The 21,732-nt window shown below is 35.4% G+C and overlaps 1 protein-coding gene across 2 annotated transcripts in view; it reads right to left on the reverse strand.

Moving 5' to 3' along the window:
- OSTN (osteocrin) overlaps nucleotides 1-20,521 on the reverse strand; it is a 41,749-nt gene extending 21,228 nt beyond the window's left edge. Inside the window, exons 1-3 of one of the 2 annotated variants that reach the window (XM_022569554.3) lie at nucleotides 18,852-20,519; nucleotides 7,782-7,880; nucleotides 5,156-5,370 (exon numbers count right to left, since the gene is read on the reverse strand). In XM_022569554.3, the coding sequence (XP_022425262.1) occupies nucleotides 5,156-5,370; nucleotides 7,782-7,880 (314 nt within the window). In that variant the 5' untranslated portion in view covers nucleotides 18,852-20,519. Of the gene's footprint in view, nucleotides 1-5,155; nucleotides 5,371-7,781; nucleotides 7,881-18,851 lie in introns of both variants that reach the window. The other variant, XM_089910681.1, reaches the window with a different exon arrangement.
- Nucleotides 20,522-21,732: the final 1,211 nt, after the last annotated feature.

The following is a 21,732-nucleotide window of genomic DNA, read 5'->3' on the forward strand; positions in this document are numbered from 1 at the left end:
TAACATTATGTACAGCTCTCCCAAGCAAAATTACTATAATTTTTAGAAATCTTTTAATAAAATAGTTGCAAAACTCTAAACTGTACATTCTTGCTACTAAATGTAGGAAAACATTCATTTTAGTCCTGTGACTTTATCATATACATTTAAATGATTCTCAAATATCTTTGCAACAGATGATAGAAAAATTTAACATTTAATGTTTTTTGAGTTAGCATTATACTTTGAAAGAAATCTAAAATTATTTTTCAATTAAAACTCAAGAATGTGTATAGAAATATATTATGCAATATCTATTACTTATCTCCCATTGTTTCCCAAATCTCTAATAGACAAATTTAATGTTTGCTTTAAGACCAAGAACAGGAATTCCTGAATAAAAAATGAATCCTGAAGGAAAATCTCACAAGAAGTGTCCTTGGAATCTAATTCGAAGGGGTAAAACATCCACTATCAAAAATAAAAGTATAAAAGACATAAATTATATGTAAAAAAGAAAACTATTAATTTGTATATGTCATTCTAAATAAATGCTAAATAAAACAATCCTGATATAGGAGGTCACCTTTGTTGTTAAACCATAGAGTACAAAGGAGCAGAGTCTCTGTATCCTAACTGTAGTCATGAAACAAAATATAGAGTCTTGATTAGGGGAAATCCTCAATTTTTCAAGCTCATGTGTAAACTTCTGTGCAAATGCATTAGCTGTCCTTAACACTTCCAACCTTCTGGAAGTAGCTGGAGGTGAAGGGAAAGGTAGAGAAAAAGGCAAAAGAAAATTGACCAGTTTTGACCTCTGAAGATCATTAATTACTAATATCTTTTCTTTATACAACACTCAATGGGACCATCACAATCTGGTTCCAGAGGCACTGACTAAGATTATATAGGTTTTGTACTGCACAGTCCAGAGGGTAACAATATGAATGATTGCTGAATACAGCATCCCTGTTTGGTCCTAACTCTCCTTCCCAATTTTATTTTTAACCCTGCTTCTTATGTTGTAGGTTGATACCGAACCTACACCATGATATTTGGTCATCCCAAGAACATGCCCTGAATGTTCATGCTTTTAAGCCATCTCTTACCTGACTTCCTTTTAACAGAATAAATTTTCTTAATCCAATTAACCTTTCAAAAATAGTGGTAGTTATTTGGGTCAAAATTTGCTGTTATTACGGAATTCGGCAAATCATCTTTTTTCACCATTTTTGGAAAATTATTGAAAAAATACCCATAGTGATTTTCTTCTACTTATCACCATTAAACTCTAATTAGATTAAATTGTATGTTATAATTTCTCATTGTGTTCTGCATACCTTTGTGATATATTCTGAGTCATTTTCTTAGCGTTATCATTTGGTGAATGTATTTACTCTTCTGCCAGGTCTAATCTCTTGTTTATCTTATAGTTTCATTTCATTTCTTTAATTTGTTATGAAACATTTCAAACACAGGCGAAAATAGAATAGTATAATAGACTCCCAGGTATGCATCATTTTAAGTCAACAATTACTGATTATGGTAGGTCTTGTTTCATTTATTCCACTCCCACTCCTGTATTATTTTGAAGCAAATCCCAGACAAATACTTACAACTAAATATTTAAATAACAATAAATCTAATTTTTAATGTAACCACAGTACCATTTTCATATTTAAAAGAGACAGTAGGGCTTCCCTGGTGGCGCAGTGGTTAAGAATCCGCCTGCCAATGCAGGCGACACGGGTTCGAGCCCTGGTGGGGGGAAGATCCCACATGCCGCGGAGCAACTAAGCCCGTGCGCCACAACTACTGAGCCTGCGTGCTGCAACCACTGAAGCTCACGCGCCTAGGGCCCAAGCTCCGCAACAAGAGAAGCCACCGCAGTGAGAAGCCCGAGCACCGCAACGAGGGCAGCCCCTGCTCGCAGCAACTAGAGAAAGCCGCGTGCAGCAACAAACACCCTACACAGCCAAATAAAATAAAATAAAATAAAAAAGAGACAATAATTACTTAAAATCATTAAGTAGCCACAGTGCACATTCACAATTGTCTCTTACGCATGTTAATTTTTAAACAGACCATTGCTTGAATTAGAACCCTCCAAAATTGTGACTAGTTAATAAGTCCCTTAAATCTACTTTGATCTTTTGGATCCCTTCCCTCCTCCATCTCTTGTTTTTCTTCAAACCTTTGTAAATTATTTATTGAAGAAACTAGGTTATTTATTCTGCTGTTTTCTACAGTCTGAATTGCTGTTTGCTTCCCTATAATGTTTCTGAAGTCATTTCTTTGTCTTCTATATTTCCTGGAAATTGGCAGGTAGAACTAGAGGCAAGAAAATTTTTTTTTTTTCAATTCTGTTATATAGGTAGTGTTGAGTTCTTCCATCAGGGAGCATATAATGACTCACTGTTTTTCCTTTTGTGATGCTAGCAGAAACTGAATCACTGTCTAGAGCCATCATTTCATTAGGGTTTGCAAAATAGAGACATTCTAATACTACCACTCCTTCTTCATTTATTAGCTGGAATAATTCCATAAAGGAGAATTTCTAAATCTACTAATTCTATTGTTTCTTCATTGCTTTAGCTGTACAATTTCTATAAAGAGAAAATTCCACGTTTTCCTTCTTCTCCATGTCTGCAAGCGACGATTTGTTGTAATATCTTTTTGTGCTCAGTTAATAGCCATGAAGCAATCAAAAACTCATTCTAAATTTCATATGCTCCCCCTACTGTCCCTGAATTGCTTGATACTTGTGCTGTGTCAGACTGCACAACTATAACACATGGCACTCTTTTTTTTTTTGTAACCATCATTTAAGTCTAAAGTTACATTCACACCAATTCTTATGATGTTACCTCTCCAGTCATTTTGATTGTTTGAAGAATTTCATCCAGTAGCTTCCTCGAGAAGTACTCATGAGAACAATATTCCCTAATTTTTTACACACTTATAATAGTTTATTTTTAGCCTTTATATGTGAAAATCTATTCAAATGACTAAGTGCTTGCCAATTTCCTTTTCTTACAAACCAAGCTATGTTAGATAGATTATATCTCCTAATATAGTATCTCTTTATGACACTTCCTAAAGAAATTGTTATGATGGAATCTCAATGTAGATTATATATATATATATAAGATTTATGTAATAAATATTTGGTGTATATGCTATGTATGCTATCATAAATTCATATATAAATATTTACATAAATGTTTACATGTTGACTTTCAAATTATTTTGTAGACTGTACTGCAAGATCCAGGAATCAAAGAAATACTATTTATTAGAAGGCACAATATTTTCTCCACTTAACTTTTGGCTTTCTATAACCTTCTTTAAAAATTGCCTCTCTTCTTGCTTTGTGTTATAATTTGTTATAAATATTTCTATGTTTCTTACTGGTATGTGATCTCTTTGAGGGACAAAGACTGTATTTTCCTTCTTTTTTCCACCGTAGCCCAACACAGTGCCTAGAACATAAGTGGAACTAATTTATATTTGTTTAATTAGAATAAGATCTGAATTTCAAAACACATGTGTGGTATTTTTTTCAAGTACATGTTGGATAAAGTATAGTCCCAAAGTGATGATTTTATTTACTAGTGTAACTCTGATAATCCTTCAGAAGTCTAGCAAATTGCATCCTGTATTGATGAGAATCATCGAGCAAAAGCAAAGTCACGGACCAGGAACAAATGTGATGTGTCCTAGAACTCCAAGTAACCAAGTGAAACTGGACTAAAGGATGTGGAAATGAGTGCAGGAAGAAAAGAGGTGCCAGATTATGAAAATTTTCATAGAATTTCCTTAAGGAGTTTGCTTTTATCTTGTAAGCAATGGGAACTTTTCATGGAAAGATTTTTTTGCGGTACGCAGGCCTCTCACTGCTGTGGCTTCTTCCATTGCGGAGCACAGGCTCCGGACGTGCAGGCTCAGCGGCCACGGCTCACGGGCCCAGCGCTCCGCGGCATGTGGGATCTTCCCGGACCGGGGCACGAACCCGTGTCCCCTGCATCAGCAGGCGGACTCTTAACCACTGCACCACCAGGGAAGCCCTCAGGAAAAGATTTTTGTGTTAGATGATCCCCCTGGTAGCAGAGTAAAGGATGCATTCACCAATAAAGGGGTGAGGATGGTGGTGGAAGTGGAGATGGGGAAAGACTGGAGATGGGGAAAGACTGGAGAAAGAAAACATGTCAAAAAGATGATTTAGGCCAGAATTAGGAAAGCCTTAATGTAAAAGGATATTCTGGAGATATTAAACATATAAAACAAGCAGGATTTAGAGAATTTAGTGAATAATGGAACGTTTAATGTAAGCAAATGGAATCCTGGTGAGGAAGAGGGATCCTAGTAAATTCCCCAAATTCCAGACTTTGGGGAATTGGGTGATCTTTTGTGTCACTGCTGCTGTGAAATGTACAGCATGAGGAACAGATACTGAGGGGGTAGAAAATGAATTAAGTTTGGAATGACTGCTTTAAAGTACTGACACTCAATGATTAAAGAGAGATTTAATTATTCTAATTCTGTTATAATAGTTAACAGTTTACAAAGTACTCATTTGATTTTTATAGAGGTAAGTAATTATCCCCATTTTCCAGATAAATAAGCTGAGGATCACAGAGAATAAGATTCTTATACAAGTCACATGGCTAGAAATGCTTAGAAATTTGACTTAAACATATGTGTCCTGACTCCAGGTCCTGAGAGCTCTTCACTGCCTTCTTGGTATAGGAGAGGAGACTTATTCACATCATTTGGAATGCTGTGTAACAAGGGTAAAAATAAAATGGTATTGTGGTTACCTTTATTAACTAGAAAATGCAACTGACCAGAACATTTATCTCATAGGACACACTTTTCCCCTTGCTTCCCAAATGCTGTTATGTCTTGTAAGAACTACTTTATATTTACATGCAACAGAATCTTCTTCAGAAAACATTTTGACAAAAATATTTGTGCACACCATAGCAGTTATTTTGCTCCCTAAACATTATTTCTAAAATGATGCCATTAAACTCAGAAATTAGCTAAGACACTTTTAAATCTGTTTACCTACAAGGTTTTCATTGTATTTTTTTTAATGTGGACTTCTCTGTTTCTGAACCCAGAGTGGAAGAATTAGAAAATGAAAATGTTCCTTCTCTAAGAGTTCACTTACCTCTGTTTACCTTTATGATCTACAGAGCCAGCTGAGAGTCTGTCCAGGGGAGAACCAAAACCAGAGAAGCTTCTTTTCTTCTTTGTTTCAATCACATCATTCTCCAGAGACACAAGTTCATCAAGAAGTAAGAGTTTTGCTGCCAGATCAGTGGCTGATTTCTCTTCCTTGACTGTGGGTGGTGACTGAACATCTAAGACTCTAGGATCAAAGGCCTATAGGGCAGGAAAGGTGATTCCATTCATTAACGAGAAGAAAATACATACAATCGTCTGCATTTGGCTTTTGCTATTTTTAGCTGACATGCCTGTCATGAACCTTGATTTCTCATGAGTTATGATCCAGAGAGAAAGACTTTTGGGGACAAAAACACATAGAGATGAGGTTTATCCAAAAGAAATGAAAGGGAAACTAAATACTCACACACACATACACATACACACAAAGAAAAAAAAAAAAGGTAAACTCCTCTAAAGGAGGCCTGCCTCTAACATTTAGTATAACGGATTATTCTTTCAGATTCTTTCCCAGTAGCAACTGCATCCTTCCTTATTACTCCAAAAGCACTTTATCTATACTTCTTTCATCACTGCCATCATTACATTTTCCCTTGTATTAGATTAGCTACAATATATTTGTATTGCCTATTAGATTGTGAGTAACTTGAGGGCAAAGACTATGTCTAATTAGTCTTTTATCTGCTCTATTCAATGCCTAACCCAGTATTTTGCTCATAGTTAGTACTCAGTAAATTTCTGCTGAATATTTATTGAATGAATTCTGAAAAAAATCTAAACCTCATGTTATTTTCTTTTCACCACTCATTCATTCCTTACTGATTCAAGCCACTAAACATCCACTGTGCAGGTCCTGCGTTAGACCCAAGAGATCCCAAAATGAGTAAAATCCAGTCTGTGCCCTGAAGGAGCTTACCATCTCCACCCATGTGATTTACTAACAAATATTAATGAGTGTCTACGATGAGTCAGAGCTATCCCAAGGACTTTATTGTCCCATGTCAGATTTCTTGTTTGTTTGTTTACACATATTGCCACTTGGCATGTCATCCAAACCATAAAAGTGTAAGCTTCCAGTTTGTGAAGTCTGTCTTCCTTTCTCAGGCGCAGTCACAGCATTTCAGAAAATGCTCCTGCTAGCAATCTGGAGTCATTTTGTCGTGCAGGGGATGCTACTTCTTTCCCAAGAGCCTGAGACTATTCCCCCGTGGGAAGAAGGGTTAATAACTACAGGGGTCTCTTCCCTTTCCTCCTTTAGTCACATTCTTGCCAGACTCTTGGTCTGGGAAAGACTCTTTTTCTTCACTTCCTGTCTTTATTTTTGAGTTACTTCTCTTATTCTCTTTCTATTCCCTTCATTTTTTTCTCAATAAAATGAAACGGTAGTACTTTCCAAGCCTTTTCATCATTGACTCACACAATTCTCTTTTGCAGTACTTAGAGCCCACCTCAAAGCTCTGAGACCTAAAGTCATTGAGCTCCTTCTTTCCTAAACCAGTGAAATCTGCTCTAAGTCTGGCCAGTTCTTTCTGGAAAACCCCTCTTGCCCTGCGCTTTCTGATTCCCATGAGGAGAGATTTATATCAGGTCCTCTTCACTGCTTAGTGCACACTCTCAATCACCATATAATTTATTTATCTCCTCTCTCTCTTTTTTCTATTCTGTCCTGAATACTGCCATGAAGTTAATTATCCCCAAACACTACTTTCATCATATAAAAACATTAAAAATCTCTATAGCTCTTTGTAACTCATAGTTCAAAGTCCACAACTTTAAAGAAAACCTCAACTTCTGTTACTTCCCTACATAAGCCTGGCAGCATAGAAACTAAAGAGGGGAAGGATGTTATAATCATGAGAAAGAAACTCTTAAGATCAGGAGGCAAACCTCCAAAGAGCAAATTTAGGAGATCTTTTATTATCTCTCAGAGCTTCTTCCAAAAACTATGTGTTCATTCTTCCAACTGACATATATACAAAGTAGATTTTTGTTTCTTTTTAAAAATATTCTTAATCATCAGGAAAAATTCACAAAACTTGCATAAAACTTGTCCTTCAGTAAAACACATTTCAGATTCTCACTTTATGTTATTTAAGAAGCACAAAGAATGTATGTTTCTATTAAGATCAAATGAGCCAAATTAACTTTTCTCTGTGTGGCGATGTCCTCACATTTCTTTTCCTTTGTAGTTTAGTCTTGGCAGCAAGAAAACATCTGTAGAGTGATAAAATTTTGGCCCAACTACTCAAATCTTGACGTGTAAATGACTTCAAATTTCACATAAAAGCACTTTATCTTCATGTTATTGATTCAATTATAAATATGGCTGAAATTATAATGAATTTTCTCCTATAGTTTTTGGTCTATGGAATACAAATCTTTGTTGTTACTTACAGCTTTTTTTTTTTTTTTTTTTTTTTTTTAACATTTAGATACCTGGTTTTCTGTGAATCCACGGTGAGGACAAGGTATAGAAAGAAATGCCTATTTACTTGATTTTTGTGTTATCAAACCTTCTCCCTACTTGTCAGCAACACCTGCTTCTGACATTAGTAAAAATGGCTTATGTTCATAAAAGAAGTATGGTCCCTTAAGCTAGTTTCCATTACCTCTGCTGTGACATCCACTGAGAGCACTTTTCCTGAGCTCCAGACCACCAACGTCGCAGCCAGGATAAAATGTGCACTTGCCAATCTCCAGTCCAGCATCTAAGGGTCATACACATCAGGGTTAACATTGATTAGTCTGGCAAGATAGAAAACAAAAATGTCTATAAAGTTTGTTATAGGCAGGTAATAAACCAAATTATTCAGCTACTATACGTTGGAGTGCACCTCTGCAAAACTTATATAATACTTAATAGAAGCTGTCAATCTCCCAGAATGAATTCTATCAAGACTTCATTTCCATGGAAACCTAGACTGGGGTTGTAGAGCTATAATCATAATTTAACTTTAAGCCAAGTCTGAAAAATCTAGTTTGTGTAACTTTATTCTTTGACTCTCTAATCCACAGACTACAACCTCATGTACCTAAGGGGAAATATGTTAAATTGACTAGGTATGAGAGACTAAGGCCTGGTGGGATTTGTGGTGAGCAAGAGAGAATGTGCTGAGTCTAAAAGCAATTCAATTCAAAATTTCAGAAACACCACAGTTCCAATAGGAGACTATCTTTATGTCCCGTGATATGTAAGGATTTCTTGAGCAAGATTCAAAAGGTAGATCTCATGGAAAAAATTAACGAATTACACTATATCAAAATTGAAAAATTCTACATGATAAATACAATAAACAAATTACAATAAAAACCAAATTAAAAATGGAATATATTTTCAACAGATATAAAAAAGAAAGATTAGCATTTGAAACATTTAAATAACTCTGATAAATAAAATTTTAAAAACAGACTCACAATTAAGTAAAACTGGGCCAAAGTTTATAAGGAGACATGTATCTGAAAGTTCATAGCTTCATTTTATATAGTAGTAAAAAAACGAATCAACTCAAGTACCCTACTCAAGAGGAAATGGATTGATCAAATGAGGTAAATTCATACTATGGACTTTACGCAAATAAATTAAATATGGGTGTTATCTACTGTTCAAAACAAATGACCTGAATGTTATGTGTAATTATATGCAAGGATTTAAAAAAACAGATTTTAGGGGAGATTAGAAGTTCTAGAACAATACATATGCCATGCTACCATTTACCTAAATTGGAAATACGTAAAGCAATTTCATATATTTTGAAATCTACACATATAATTAAAATATAAACCAACGGAACTTGATTCATGACTATGATTACTTCTGGAGAGGGTGGGGAGTATATGAGATTATGGAGAAAACATAAGGGACTCAGTTTTTATCTCTCTATATATACATACTAAAGCAAACATGTTAAAAGATTACATTTGTTAATTCTGTGTAGTAAGCACAAAGGTATATCATTTATGAATTTTTACATTAAAAAAACTATAAATCCAATTAAAGCTTATCTACAGCCGAGATCAGGCCTGCGGGATGCCAGTCTTGCCACTGGTTAAAGCAGAAGGCCTTGCCCTGCTGGGAGAAGCTCACAGGCTGTGAGCTACCAACAGAACGGGTTTGACTTCACCACTTAGCACATGACATTGGGAAGTCCCCCAGGCCATCCTTCATGAATGAGAAGTTTCAGTAAACTTCTGTTGCCTTAAAAAAACCATTTGGAAACCTACAGGGAGCAAAAAGAAAGGGATCCTAGGATCGATCTGAAGAACTGGATTTGACTCGTATTTACTTTAGTAATAGTGTGACGTTGAGTGTGTGTCATTTAACCTACTTGAGCTTTATTTTCCATATTTGTGAAATGAGGAGTAATTCTGACCTCAGAAGAACTTTTTGAGAGGATTGGATTAATTCATGTATAACCTCTTTATCCCATATAGCACTTATAATTTGTAAGTGAAAGAACATTTATGAGACATTACTAAATATTTCTTTAATAACTACATTCTCTTTGGTGTGATCCAAGATTTTCTTTATGACATTTCCTTAAAATGTTGTTACTGTGAAACCTCAGTGTGGATTTTAGTAATAAATGTATCTGCTAGAATACAGACAAATAAGACCTAGACAGAGTAACATCTGTATTAAATGTGTATTAATACTTAAAATGGAGATAAAATATTTTAGTATTGTCTATAACATTTATTTATCAAATATAATCTTAATTTTCATGTAATGCAGCCTAAACTAGTTCTTCATTATGTCATCAATTACTCTACTTTGCAATCTAGTCATACAATGTTGTTCACTAGCTCTTTCTCTGTATTCCACAATTTCTGGAAGGGAGCAGTAAATTCTGTGTTCTCTTTCTGACAAACTTATATTTAATATTTGAGTTTTTTGATAAGTATCTAAAAACAGCTAATCATGATTATTTCTCTAAATTGAGACAGGAGAAAAATAACAAGCATGAATGTAAAAGTTATCTGGTAAAAATACCAACCAAACACTACATTACTTATTTCTTTAGAAAATCAGCCATTGAATCATTCTTCCTTCTGATTTTGCTGCTGTCTCTGACTTCCCTCAGCAAAAGGGAAGACATATCAAAAACATAAGTGTATTTTTACAATGAGCTCATATTTCTGGCATATCTTTTTTTTAAATAGCTCTTTCATTCAATCAAAGATAAACTACCGTTGTGATGTTTTTCTTCCACTTTTTTTTATCCTGCTAAAAACAGGTTACAAAGTGTGAAATCGCTCAATTTTATGAGCTTCCCCATGTGGATTGCCTTCAACTATTTTTATGCACATTTTACTAACCGGTTTTCTCTTCATCTCTGCAATCTTATAAAAGGTACAGGATGATGGGTGTTTGTAATATTGATGATTATGTCTGAGGCATATATTTTTGTGCTTGGGTGTATATAGGAAAAAAGTCATAATGTATCATCTTACAGATAACCACATCCTGATTATTTGGATAGGGAGATATAAAAATAAATGCTGAGTTTAAATACACCCATTTAATGGTTTAAAGCCATGCTTGCAGCCAGTTAACGAAAAGGCCAAGTTCCTAAATATGGCATTTGGTACACTAATGAAAACAAACACCCTGGCACCTGCCACACAAAAGACATTTGATTAACTAGTTGAAACTTGATTGCTACAAAATTAGAAACAGAGGAAATTATAGGGAGGGAAGGAAAAGACCAGGTTCAGCTCCGTTTTCCTATTTTGTTGATAGTGGATAAATATAGCCCATGACTAAAAATCTACCCAGCCCCATGTACACTCCAGATCACAGAAGGAACACTCAAAGGCTGTTCATTGTGTGAATACATGATAGTGGAGGTGTTTGCAATTATTTTTGGTACAGCTATACTTTTCATTGAGTAATTTTTGAATAACATTCCTCTAATGTGAGGAGCCTCAAAAGAGACAGTGGGCATGGGATCTGCCTTATAAGAAGATTAAGCTCTGAAAGTCCAGCAGTAAAGTAACTGGTTTAATTATATTTAAACTAGGATTAAATGAGAAGTCTGTTAAAATGAAGAAAGATGTTTGCATTATTGAGAATCAGTGCTGCAATGAGTCATTGTTACTGTGAAAAATGATCTCTCAAGTGGGCTCTGTGGGAAAAAGAAAAGATTGGTTGCCGCTGATCCAAACTCTCTGCCTTTGAGGGCTGGTGTTGAAGAAAAACAAATCACTCAGGTGACGAAGGAAATTTCTCTTCAACAACGTCTGACTTAGGGATAGTAGATCTAACCATTAGAAACTCACAAAAGGACTGAGTTTGGGGGTTGATTCTTGATAACTTCTGGGATAATTTCTTGATTAGAACTATTCCAGATAGACTCTATCCACCCTATTTTCAACAGAAGTTAAAAAATAAAGCCTTAATTAAAGATAAAGGACTTTAAAAAAGTAATTATTATTATTTTTACTCCTCTTCTTCTGCTTTGGCGTTGCAGACATTTAAGTGAGATTTAACAGGACATGTTATGAAGGGTCTCTAGTTCTGACATTGGGAAATGACCGTGTGTACCTGCACACAACACTCCCCAAATCTTTTTTCTCTGAAAACTGGGGTGGTCTTCTAGGCAAGTGGTGGATCATCTTGGTACCGCAGTAAATCTGTAAAACGGAGTAAGTTCTTCTTCAATGTGCCCTTTACCCTGCCCCATAAAGTCGTGGTCACCCAGGTCTTTTTGATAATAGACAAAAGCTTCCAGGATAGTAGATAGCAGAATAACTATCATTTTTTATTTTAAAGACGGGCCTAAAAGGGACTGTGGTTAACACAGTCTGTGTGGCTCGCTGTGATAGAAAGAGGCCTGATCTAGAGGTTCTGAGACTCAGGCCCTGCCTTGGCTTGGCTGCTAATTCACTGTATGATTTTGGACAAACCCTTTCCTCTCTAGACTGAGTAAACTGAGGTTAGCCTCCCTGACCTCTAAAGTTGCTTCTAGCTTTTGTAAAGTCCGTTTCTGTATCCGGCTCTTTTCTGGTGGAAGCACAGACTCTGTATGTAGGTAATGATAATAGTTGGTGTAGGTTTGGCTGGGAAAACCTTTCTGCTGTCCCTCAAATCAGCTGAGTCTATACATAAGATTTTGCATCTAGGTTTTCACATAAATATGCTCCTCTTGAATTTTAAGTATTTCTAGCTGAAAAGACAGGGCCTTCAAATCTTTGATTTTAAGGTTTTATTTATGGTAAGCAATCCCATTTTATAAATGTATTTTAAGAAAGAAAAAAAGCTACCGATTAAATTATGCCATGCTATCAAGTGTAAGACATTCCAACTTCAGAGATGTTAAATGTGCACAGAATGGATGAAATATGCTATATCTATTTACTTTCAAATGTTTACTTGGATTTTGTTTCATCATGCTTAAGATAGTATACTCAATTCCCCCATATTTTCAAAACAAACATTGTTAGAGCTGAGGGAGGATCCAGATTCCCTAGCATGCAGCAGTTATATCTGCTCTTATGGGGTCAGAGAAAGAAAGCATTGTACAATATTTAACGCATTATCAGTTATAAATTTTAAAAATCACATAATGTTACAAAATTTAAAGATTTGATTGATTCCTTATTCCTCTGCATTTGTAGTTAATAGTCTATCAAAGGAAAATAATCATTTGTATATTTTCAGAGTACTCACAAGTCTTAGTATTAGTGGATACAAAAATCACTATTATCAAAAGCTCCTATTTTGGTTATAAAATAGGAATTTTTGAAAATAGAAATTTTCAGATATCTGAAACACCACCAGTTTCACATATACACATATTTTTTCACATATGTACATATATTTTTCACACAATGTTTTTCTAAAAATCTTTAGATAAACTAATGAATATTTTAAAAATAAAAATTTTCAGTCAATAAATGGGCATTCATCATCAGAAAAATATTTCTATGATGGTGAGGAAAAACTCAGAATTAGGCGTGAAGGATAGGGATAAGTGTCCGTGCTGCGCCTGGTAACCTTGAGCAAGATGCTTAAACTGTCAAAACTGTCTAATAAAACTCATTTTATGAACTCACATTTAAATTAATTAATTTTGTTTAATTTAAAATTATTTAATTAATTTACAAATAGCACAAATCATTATGGATTTGCCTTGTTTGCCAGATAAGAGCAATAAAAACATTTACTTTCATATTTAATATTATTTATTAAAACATATAAAGATATACATTTATCTGTGAAAAAACACTGCATCATTTTTATTCTTATTTTATCATAGGTGAACTTTTCAATGGAGACTCTAAATTTTGCATGAAAACATTTTGAAAACTATAAGATAATATGGAAAGATTAACTACATGGTATAAAAATGATTATTTCTGAGCTGAAGGCAAGTGTTTGATGACAAGTCCTTCCAAGGAAAGTAAAGCTTATACTCAACCACCACCTAGGGAATCTGGGGCCGTTCATAGAGACAATCAGCAAAGCTTATGTTCAACAATCAAGAGGATACATAACAGTTTGACATGATACAGATAATCTTGATATTTCAATGAGTGACATTTGAACAGGGTGTTAAGTTTGTGTCTAGTTTTCATTGATGAGAGAAGCAACCAGATGCTTGAGACACTTTCCTGCTAGAAAGCAGAGACTTGGACGCTGGAGTCTCTTCTTTATTGGTGCTGCAATTCCACTGCCTATGGTGCAATCGGCTCCACAAACAAGCGAACTAAGTGTGGCTTTGGCACTTATAACTTCAGAAGTGCGGATTAGTTTTGGATCCTCATAAAGTCAAATACTAGATTTAAAATCATTGAGGATTTTCACCCAAGAGCAACTGAATTACAACTGGTAGTTTTTGTCACTAGCATACATATAATCTATATCATTCTCACAGAAATACATCTGAGAAATACTCATGGTGTTTAGCCGTTTGTTTAAAATTCTCTTTATGAAATTTGCTATTTTCAGTAGATTGTGTGATGGGTATTTGCTTTATATTTTGAGTGTGATTTTGAAAGGAAGGTGCAAATTGAGACTGAGAAATTTAACATTTCCTTTTCTTTTAAGAAATGAAAATGTCAGGAATGTATTATTTCTCATTTCTCATTGCTCTTCCGTTGGCAGTAGTTAATTTTCCGAAGCCACATAGCCAGTTAGAAGAAGAGCCAGAACAACAATGTAATGCTTTCAGACTCTCAGTTTCATGCTCCTTCAAGTATAACTTATTTGTAGAAGTATAAACATTTTCCCATCTCCAAAACAGATTGCTTATAAAGTCAAATGTTTATGGATGAGGTGTTCTTAATGTGGCAGACACCTGCATTTTAAAACGACTTTCCCTGGGGGGCTTCCCTGGTGGTGCAGTGGTTAAGAATCCGCCTGACAATGCAGGGGACACGGGTTCGAGCCCTAGTCCGGAAGATCCCACGTGCTGCGGAGCAACTAAGCCCACGAGCCACAGCTACTGAGCCCGAGTGTCACAACTACTGAAGCCCGTGCAGCTAGAGCCCGTGCTCCAAATGAGAGAAGCCACCACGATGAGAAGCCCGCGCACCGCAACAAAGAATAGCCCCCGCTCACTGCAACTAGTGAAAGACTGCGTGCAGCAACGAAGACCCAACACAGCCAAAAAAAAAAAAAAAAAAAAATTCTTTGAAATGAATTTCCTTGAATGCTAAAAATCAGGAAGAATGATTATTTACTGGTATACATGTGTTAACTGATTTTATTCTGTCTGGCAACATTTTTGTTCTTTTTCAGACACTACTGCCTTCCAAAATCATAAAATTTTGTTGTTAAATATCTCAATTTTTTTTTTCTATTTGGAATTCTCAATCATACTACTAGTATCTTTCTTGCACAAAGTTAAGAAGGCAGAAACCTACAATAACACTAGTAAGATCCCACTATTAAAAAGCCCAGGTATGTATGTTTAACAAACTATTTAAATGTTACTGTAAACTCCTTGACGGTAGGAACTATGACATGTTCACTATTGTATCTCAGCACCCAACATAACGCCTGGCAGAGAGTCAACATTATGTGCTGAATGAATGAATGAATGAAGCAGCCCTATGTAGTAGGTAAACAGAAATGTGGGACAGATATTAACTTCCCAGTTTTATTGATATGGAAACTAAGGCTTAGAGATGGGAAGAGATTTGCCCGTTTTACACCTACAGTAATATATGATGAAGTTCATGCCAAAATCCCGGTATGTCCATTAATGTTTCACATCACAGATTCTCATTCTAATGAAAGAGACATGCATCATTATTCCCTAATCATTATACCAGTAAAGTTTCAGATATCTCCTTATCAAACACTAATTTGTGCTCAGATCCCTGAATTATTATAAGTTTCTTCATGTAAAACTATGTTATCTAGAAAGACAAGAGAACTTGGCGTATGATTGTGTGCAATTCTGGTAAGGGAATTTGTTCTTTACTTCTAATAATGAATAATGGGAAAAATAAGAATCTTCAAAACTAGAGATAGGGAAAAGCTGGTAGAGTTGCACATAAACATTCTGTTTAGCCATTTGATACGGAGGTCATTTTTATGTGGTATAAAAAGGCTTTCAAAGGGTAAAGTTGGATAACTGCAGTTAAACATGGCATATATTAGCATCAGGGTAATGTGGAATACTACCACCTCCTTCACCCTTTACCCCACTTTGTACTTATATATACTATTTAATAAAATAGAATTATAGCAGGGTGATAGAAAATAAAATATAATAAAGAAAGTAATATTGATTGGGGGAAGGAAATTTTACTAAAGAGAGTTATGAATGGAAATCACTCTTAACATTTAATGTTACAGTATATTATGTATTATCATTAATTTCAGCCACAATATTTTATGAAAATATTAGCATACAACTATAAAGAATATTATAATGAGAAGAAAACAAAGGGAAGAAATCTGTTATACTTAAAACATAATTATTCTTCAAACTCTAATTATATTAACAAAACTAGATATTAATTGAATTTTAATATGATTTTATATCATTTATATTTTGTTTTATAGTTCATAAGATATCTCTATTAAACATTTTCTTTTAAATCACTAATTATGTTGTCACAGTCATGATTTTCCCATAGTTTTTGTAATATTGACAGTGTAGCATAGTCAGGCTGTGTCGTGGAAGCAGAGCCAGCCTGAGTGTTATGGGAATTAAGGAGCTTGTTACAGGAACTAGACCTTACACAAGCATGGGAGCAGTCAGGGAGGGCTGGACTGCCAAGGAGGTAGAGGAGGAGATGTCACTTCCTAAACCTCTTAGTGCCCCAGCATGGATGGACAAGTCAGAGTTTGCAAGGAAATGCAACCACCAAAGTGGGACTACAGGGAAGCCATGGAGAGGTCCATGGAAAGGTCCATGGAGAGGTCCATGGAAAGCCACAGCTATCACTTGGTGGGTCAGCAGCCAAGTTCTCAGTGGTGGCCCAGGTGATATTTTAAAGGTGCATTTTTCACATGTTTAGAGTCTTATGTGTCATAGGAACATAGGGTTTTAGAAAGGAAGGAGGCTCTCATTAGAAACTGTGGAATTTACCATCCTCAATAGATGGAGAGAGCCAGACTCAGAGGTAATTAACTTGTCCGAGGGAGAGGAAATGAAGGGGAGATGTAAAATGGATTAAGAGGAGGAGGCATGGAAGAGGAGTTGTTTCTGGAGGGAACGGGTGCTTTGTTCTGAGACCAGAGCAGATGAGGCATTGATAAGGGAGAAGAGGCAAGGCTGAGCAACAGCCAGTTCAAACCAGCCAAGGCACCAGCAATTACTGGCTGGTGATGCTAACCACTGCTCCAGAGAGGTACCCTGAAAATTATTTGCAGAAAGAAAGAGGACTCAGCTAAAAATATCTCTAGTCAGAGAGATCTTTAGGCACATGGGAGTTGGCCTGTGTAGAGACGTGCCTAGAGTTAGGAGGGAACTTGTGACTCATCATTTGTACCCACACGGACTCTAGTTTTACTGAGGAGAGAAAAATGCCCCTAGGAAGCTGAGTAAAAGCTGTTGAAGACAGGACTGGGATTACAAAGCTGGTTTCCTGACTCCAAAGCGTGTGTTCCTCTGATAACACCATTGAACCTAAGCAAACATTGTCTGATGTGTAGAGATCACAGTGGATGAAATATTGGCAAGGAGGTTAAGTTAGATGATGTCTAAGGATTAGCCCCAAGATTCTGTGATACTGAGTCCTCATTCTCTAATATAGGGAAAAGTGACTGATATGGGAGCTTCCCCAGGTCATTCTCACGTTCAGTATCACTGGCACTTTTAGTTCTTTCATCTCTTTCAATAATAACAAAATGTTGTCGAGCCCTACTGTGTGCTTAAGCTTGCATGAAGTTGCACAACTACATAGTGACACGGTTGGGGTAATATTTTGAGACTGCTTACTTTGAGTTCTGTTCATTTGAGACAAGCTCAACCAATCTAATTTTACTAATTAATGTTCAAATCATTGAAAGTATTTGAATAAGAAGTTAAAATTATAGCCCTGAGGTCCCCATACCTAGTCTACTAAACATATCTGCTTCTTTACTGCCCATGATTCGTTGTATCGGAATCAGTTTAAAACCCTGAGAAATAAAGGGCGAAAGCAAATAACCTTAAATACCTTAAATAACTTATTGAATGAAGCCACAGTACAATTCACTTATAAAGAGGAGATGAAGGCATATCTGCAGGAAGCTCTTCTTAGAAAAGTTCTATTAAGAGTGATGAAGAGTAGTACCAAAGTAAAGAGAAGACACAAAATGTGCTGACGCTTGTGGGAGACCATTAAATATAGTGCTATCAATTCTATAGCTTACATGAGCACTGAAATCATCATAAAGCATTGTTTAAATTATGTAATTTCTAGAAAGATAACTCATAAATAAATAATAATCTCATTCCTAAACCTATAATATCTATAATTGTAATTCAAAGGAGCTATATTTTGTTTTGCTAGAGCTGAATTTATTGAGTGTACACTATTTCCACAGGTCAAAACCTGAAACAAAATTTTAAATTTCTTCTTAAACAGACCTCAAATGTATGTTTCAGATTAACTCTTAATTCAATAACTTAATAGCAAGAGCACTTCAAATATTGAAGAATAGACATTGATCTAAGTCTACTCTAAGCTATGTTATTAATATTATACTTGCCTATTTGAGTTTTGTAAGCATAAAATCAGATGATAATATGGGTTTGAAGAATATAGAATACAGAATTTTATTAGTTTAGGGATGTTTCCTAAGTTCCAATTGTAATAGAAATACAGATAAGAGAAAAACTTTCTTTTCTAGCTAGGTTTTTAAAATTAGGCTACTTTGTACATTTAAGAATTTCCTAACACTGGATATATTTGATGAAAGCAAAATTAATACATCTAACACACTATAGGATTATTATCTTGAGTTCCCTTTCTCTCTGTTTTAAAATAGAATATAAAAGCAAAAGTAATGTAATAAATATAAAATACCTGAGCAAACAATTATCTCCACCCTAAGTTTGCATTACAAAAATATCTTAGATTTTTTACTCATTTTTAGAGAGGAAAATATTTCCAAAAACATTTCTGACTTTAGCTAAATCAAGATAAAATCAAAACATTTAAAAAGTATGTGAAAATTTTTTAAAAAGTTAAAAGGAAAAAGCCTAACTCTTTATCAGCTTTTATATTTAACTTACCTTGTGAAAAATCAGGAGATTCTCACTTTAGAGTCCTGTCTGTGCAGTTTCTCCCAAACTCAGCTCTGATGGTGAGTTTTTGCTCTGAGTTTTTATAGTCTCAGTTATACACCCCTTACTCCAATCCCTGCCTTTGCTTTCTCTTACATCATTTCTACAGATTTTCCACTGAACATTTTCCCAAGCTTCTCCTCAATCTCTCTCTCTCTCTCATCCTTTTCCCTCTGTCTTTCCCAGTCTCTATCTCTCTTTCTCTGTTTCCCTCTCCTGTTCTTCCTCTCCATATTTATTCTATCTACTGCTTTGACCATGGAATTTAAGTAGCAACAGGAGCATGGGCTCCGGAAAATTTAAGTATACATTTAGTATTGTGTTCAGCCTTAGACCCATCACTTCTTCCTGAGGTTTTAGTCCAGCTCTGATAATTACAAATCGTATTTGGGAAATAAAATGCACTAAGGTTTATTAAAAAGAAAGTCACTAGGATATTTCAAAGTAAGATTTAGGGAAACAAAATCAGAAATGCAAACTGATTTATTGATGTATATTTTGGACCCTTAAATAAATGATCATGTATGGAAATGGTGAGTAGTTTCAGCCTCAGTCAGGTGCCGCAGCCCTGTCAGTGAAACTGACAGCTACTTTGTAATTAACATTGCTATACTGGGAAGGCTGTCACTAACAAACCTATAAATACTGAACTGGACATGTGGGCTATAAATGCAGTCGTTGTAATCATTTTTATCCTCCTCTTGTTCTCCAGTATTTTAATTTCCTTTTAACCAAAACATCCTTGCTTGTGTCTGAAATTTTCCTTCATTTCCATTTCCTACTAATCACATTTGTAACTTTACATACACGAATTATAAAAAATAAGTTATTATACGTTATTAAGTCCTAAAGGTAATATGTTGTCAGATGATTATTAGCTCATTTAATTCACCAGTAGATCCCCATTTAACAGATAAAGAGATTGAGTCTCATGAGTTAATGAGATCACACAGCTAGGAAGTAGCAGCAGAGCCAGATTTCTAACACGGATCGTAATTCCATACCCAGTTTTCTTCCCACGACTTCACTCTGTCTCACTATTTAAAAAGCTGGAAAAGAGAATCCAAATCAGATTACGTTTTTGCACAAATAGAAATAAATTTGTTCTTTTTGGTTTTGCTTTAAAAGGCATTTAAAATGCTACTCGCTTGTATAGGAACTAGTACATGGTTAATTTAGATCTAGGTGGAGAACTGACCGGAGCACACTGAATTGGTGGGACAGTAAAATGCTTCATTTTTGTGAAGGGCTTCCAGGGATAACATGTCTCAACAAACTTGAAATTTGAGTAGTTGGCAGTGATAGTTCACAAGTCAAGATAAAAATACAGCCTAATCGTGTCCTTGTTTAGACATTACTGCCATAAAACAATTACGTTAACTTGAATCCACATGCTGGAAACTCTCAATACAGATTTAACGGATTCATCATAATGCTACTAGAAGCCAATATTCTTGACGTACCTTCTACCCTTATTTGAAACGCCTCCCTTAGCATGCTGACAAGTGATATCTGTGGCTGATTTATTCCAGATCTGTCCCTGCTTAGACAGTCCCAAGATTCCACCCTATTTGTGGATTTTGTTGACCTAATTCAAAAGTTTGACTTAACTGTTCTTTAGCAACAGTTTATTCCAGGAACAAAACCATGGTACATTTAAGCCATTCATATGGGCTTCTGCACATTATAAAGCCCTATGTAAATGACTTATGCATTTATACATGATAAAGAAATTCTGTTACTTAAAAGAGAGACTAAAATAGAAGCATATGAAGAAATAGAAAGAGAATAAACGCCCAATAATAGATGAAGAGATTAACATGAAAAAGAGAAAAAAAATACTGAAAACTTATATCATTATTTAATTCTCATAATAACCTTGCTAATGAGGTATTATTACTCATATATAACAGATGAGAAAACTAAAGCTCAAATGTGTGAGAGGGATATAGCCCAAGTGCTCACAGCTTAAAATTGATGATGAGAATAGGGGCTGAATCTTGCTTTCTTTATCAGTCAGGATTCTGGCAAGAAAGAGGTGGCACACTCAAATTGAGAAATTTGAGAATAATTTAATGTGGGCAGGTGTGGAGGAACCAGAAAGTATCATGCAGTATACTGAACCCCCATTAATAGCCAGGTATTCCTAAACCTGAAGGATTAAAAGTGAGATTACAGGGACCCAGAACAGAGGGATCTTAGTGGAGAAAGTTGCCTGGCAGAAGTGGAACATTTCATCAAGGGACACAGGTAGTCAAGAGTGATCTACAGGGGAGGGAACCTAGGAGACAAACATTGACGTTTCACTTTGCTTCCTGGACACAATCTCCTGTTGTGTTTACCTCTGGTCAAACCCTGAGAGATAAAGGACCCAGCACATTGTTTAACCTCAAAATTGCGCTAAGAGACATACAAATGGGTTCCTTTGTAAAGATCAACGTGACTGCAAATGCCACCATTACCCACACTCTTATGCCATATTTCCTAATGCTTTTTGTCAAGTCAGGTTTATTGAGGGATAATTTACATACGCAAAATTCACCCTTTTAAAGTGCACAGTCTGACGAGTTTTGACAAATGTAGATAGTATGTAGCCTCCACTACAATCAAGATAAAGACCATGTCTATAACCCCGCCTCCCAAATTTCCCTCCTGCCTTTTACAGTCAATCTTCTACCCCACCCCCAGGTCCTGATAACCACCAATCTGATTTCTGTCCCTATAATTTTGCCTTTTCCAGAAGGCTGTGAGAAATTATACAGTATATAGTCTTTGGTGTCTCGCTTCTTTCACTTAGAATAATGCTTCTGACTGAGATTTATCCATATTG

The sequence above is a fragment of the Delphinapterus leucas genome, chromosome 4, assembly GCF_059928025.1.
Source record: "Delphinapterus leucas isolate spDelLeu-1000000601 "Yukka" chromosome 4, BTC_Dleu_Yukka2, whole genome shotgun sequence".
NCBI classification, from domain to species: Eukaryota; Metazoa; Chordata; class Mammalia; order Artiodactyla; family Monodontidae; genus Delphinapterus; species Delphinapterus leucas.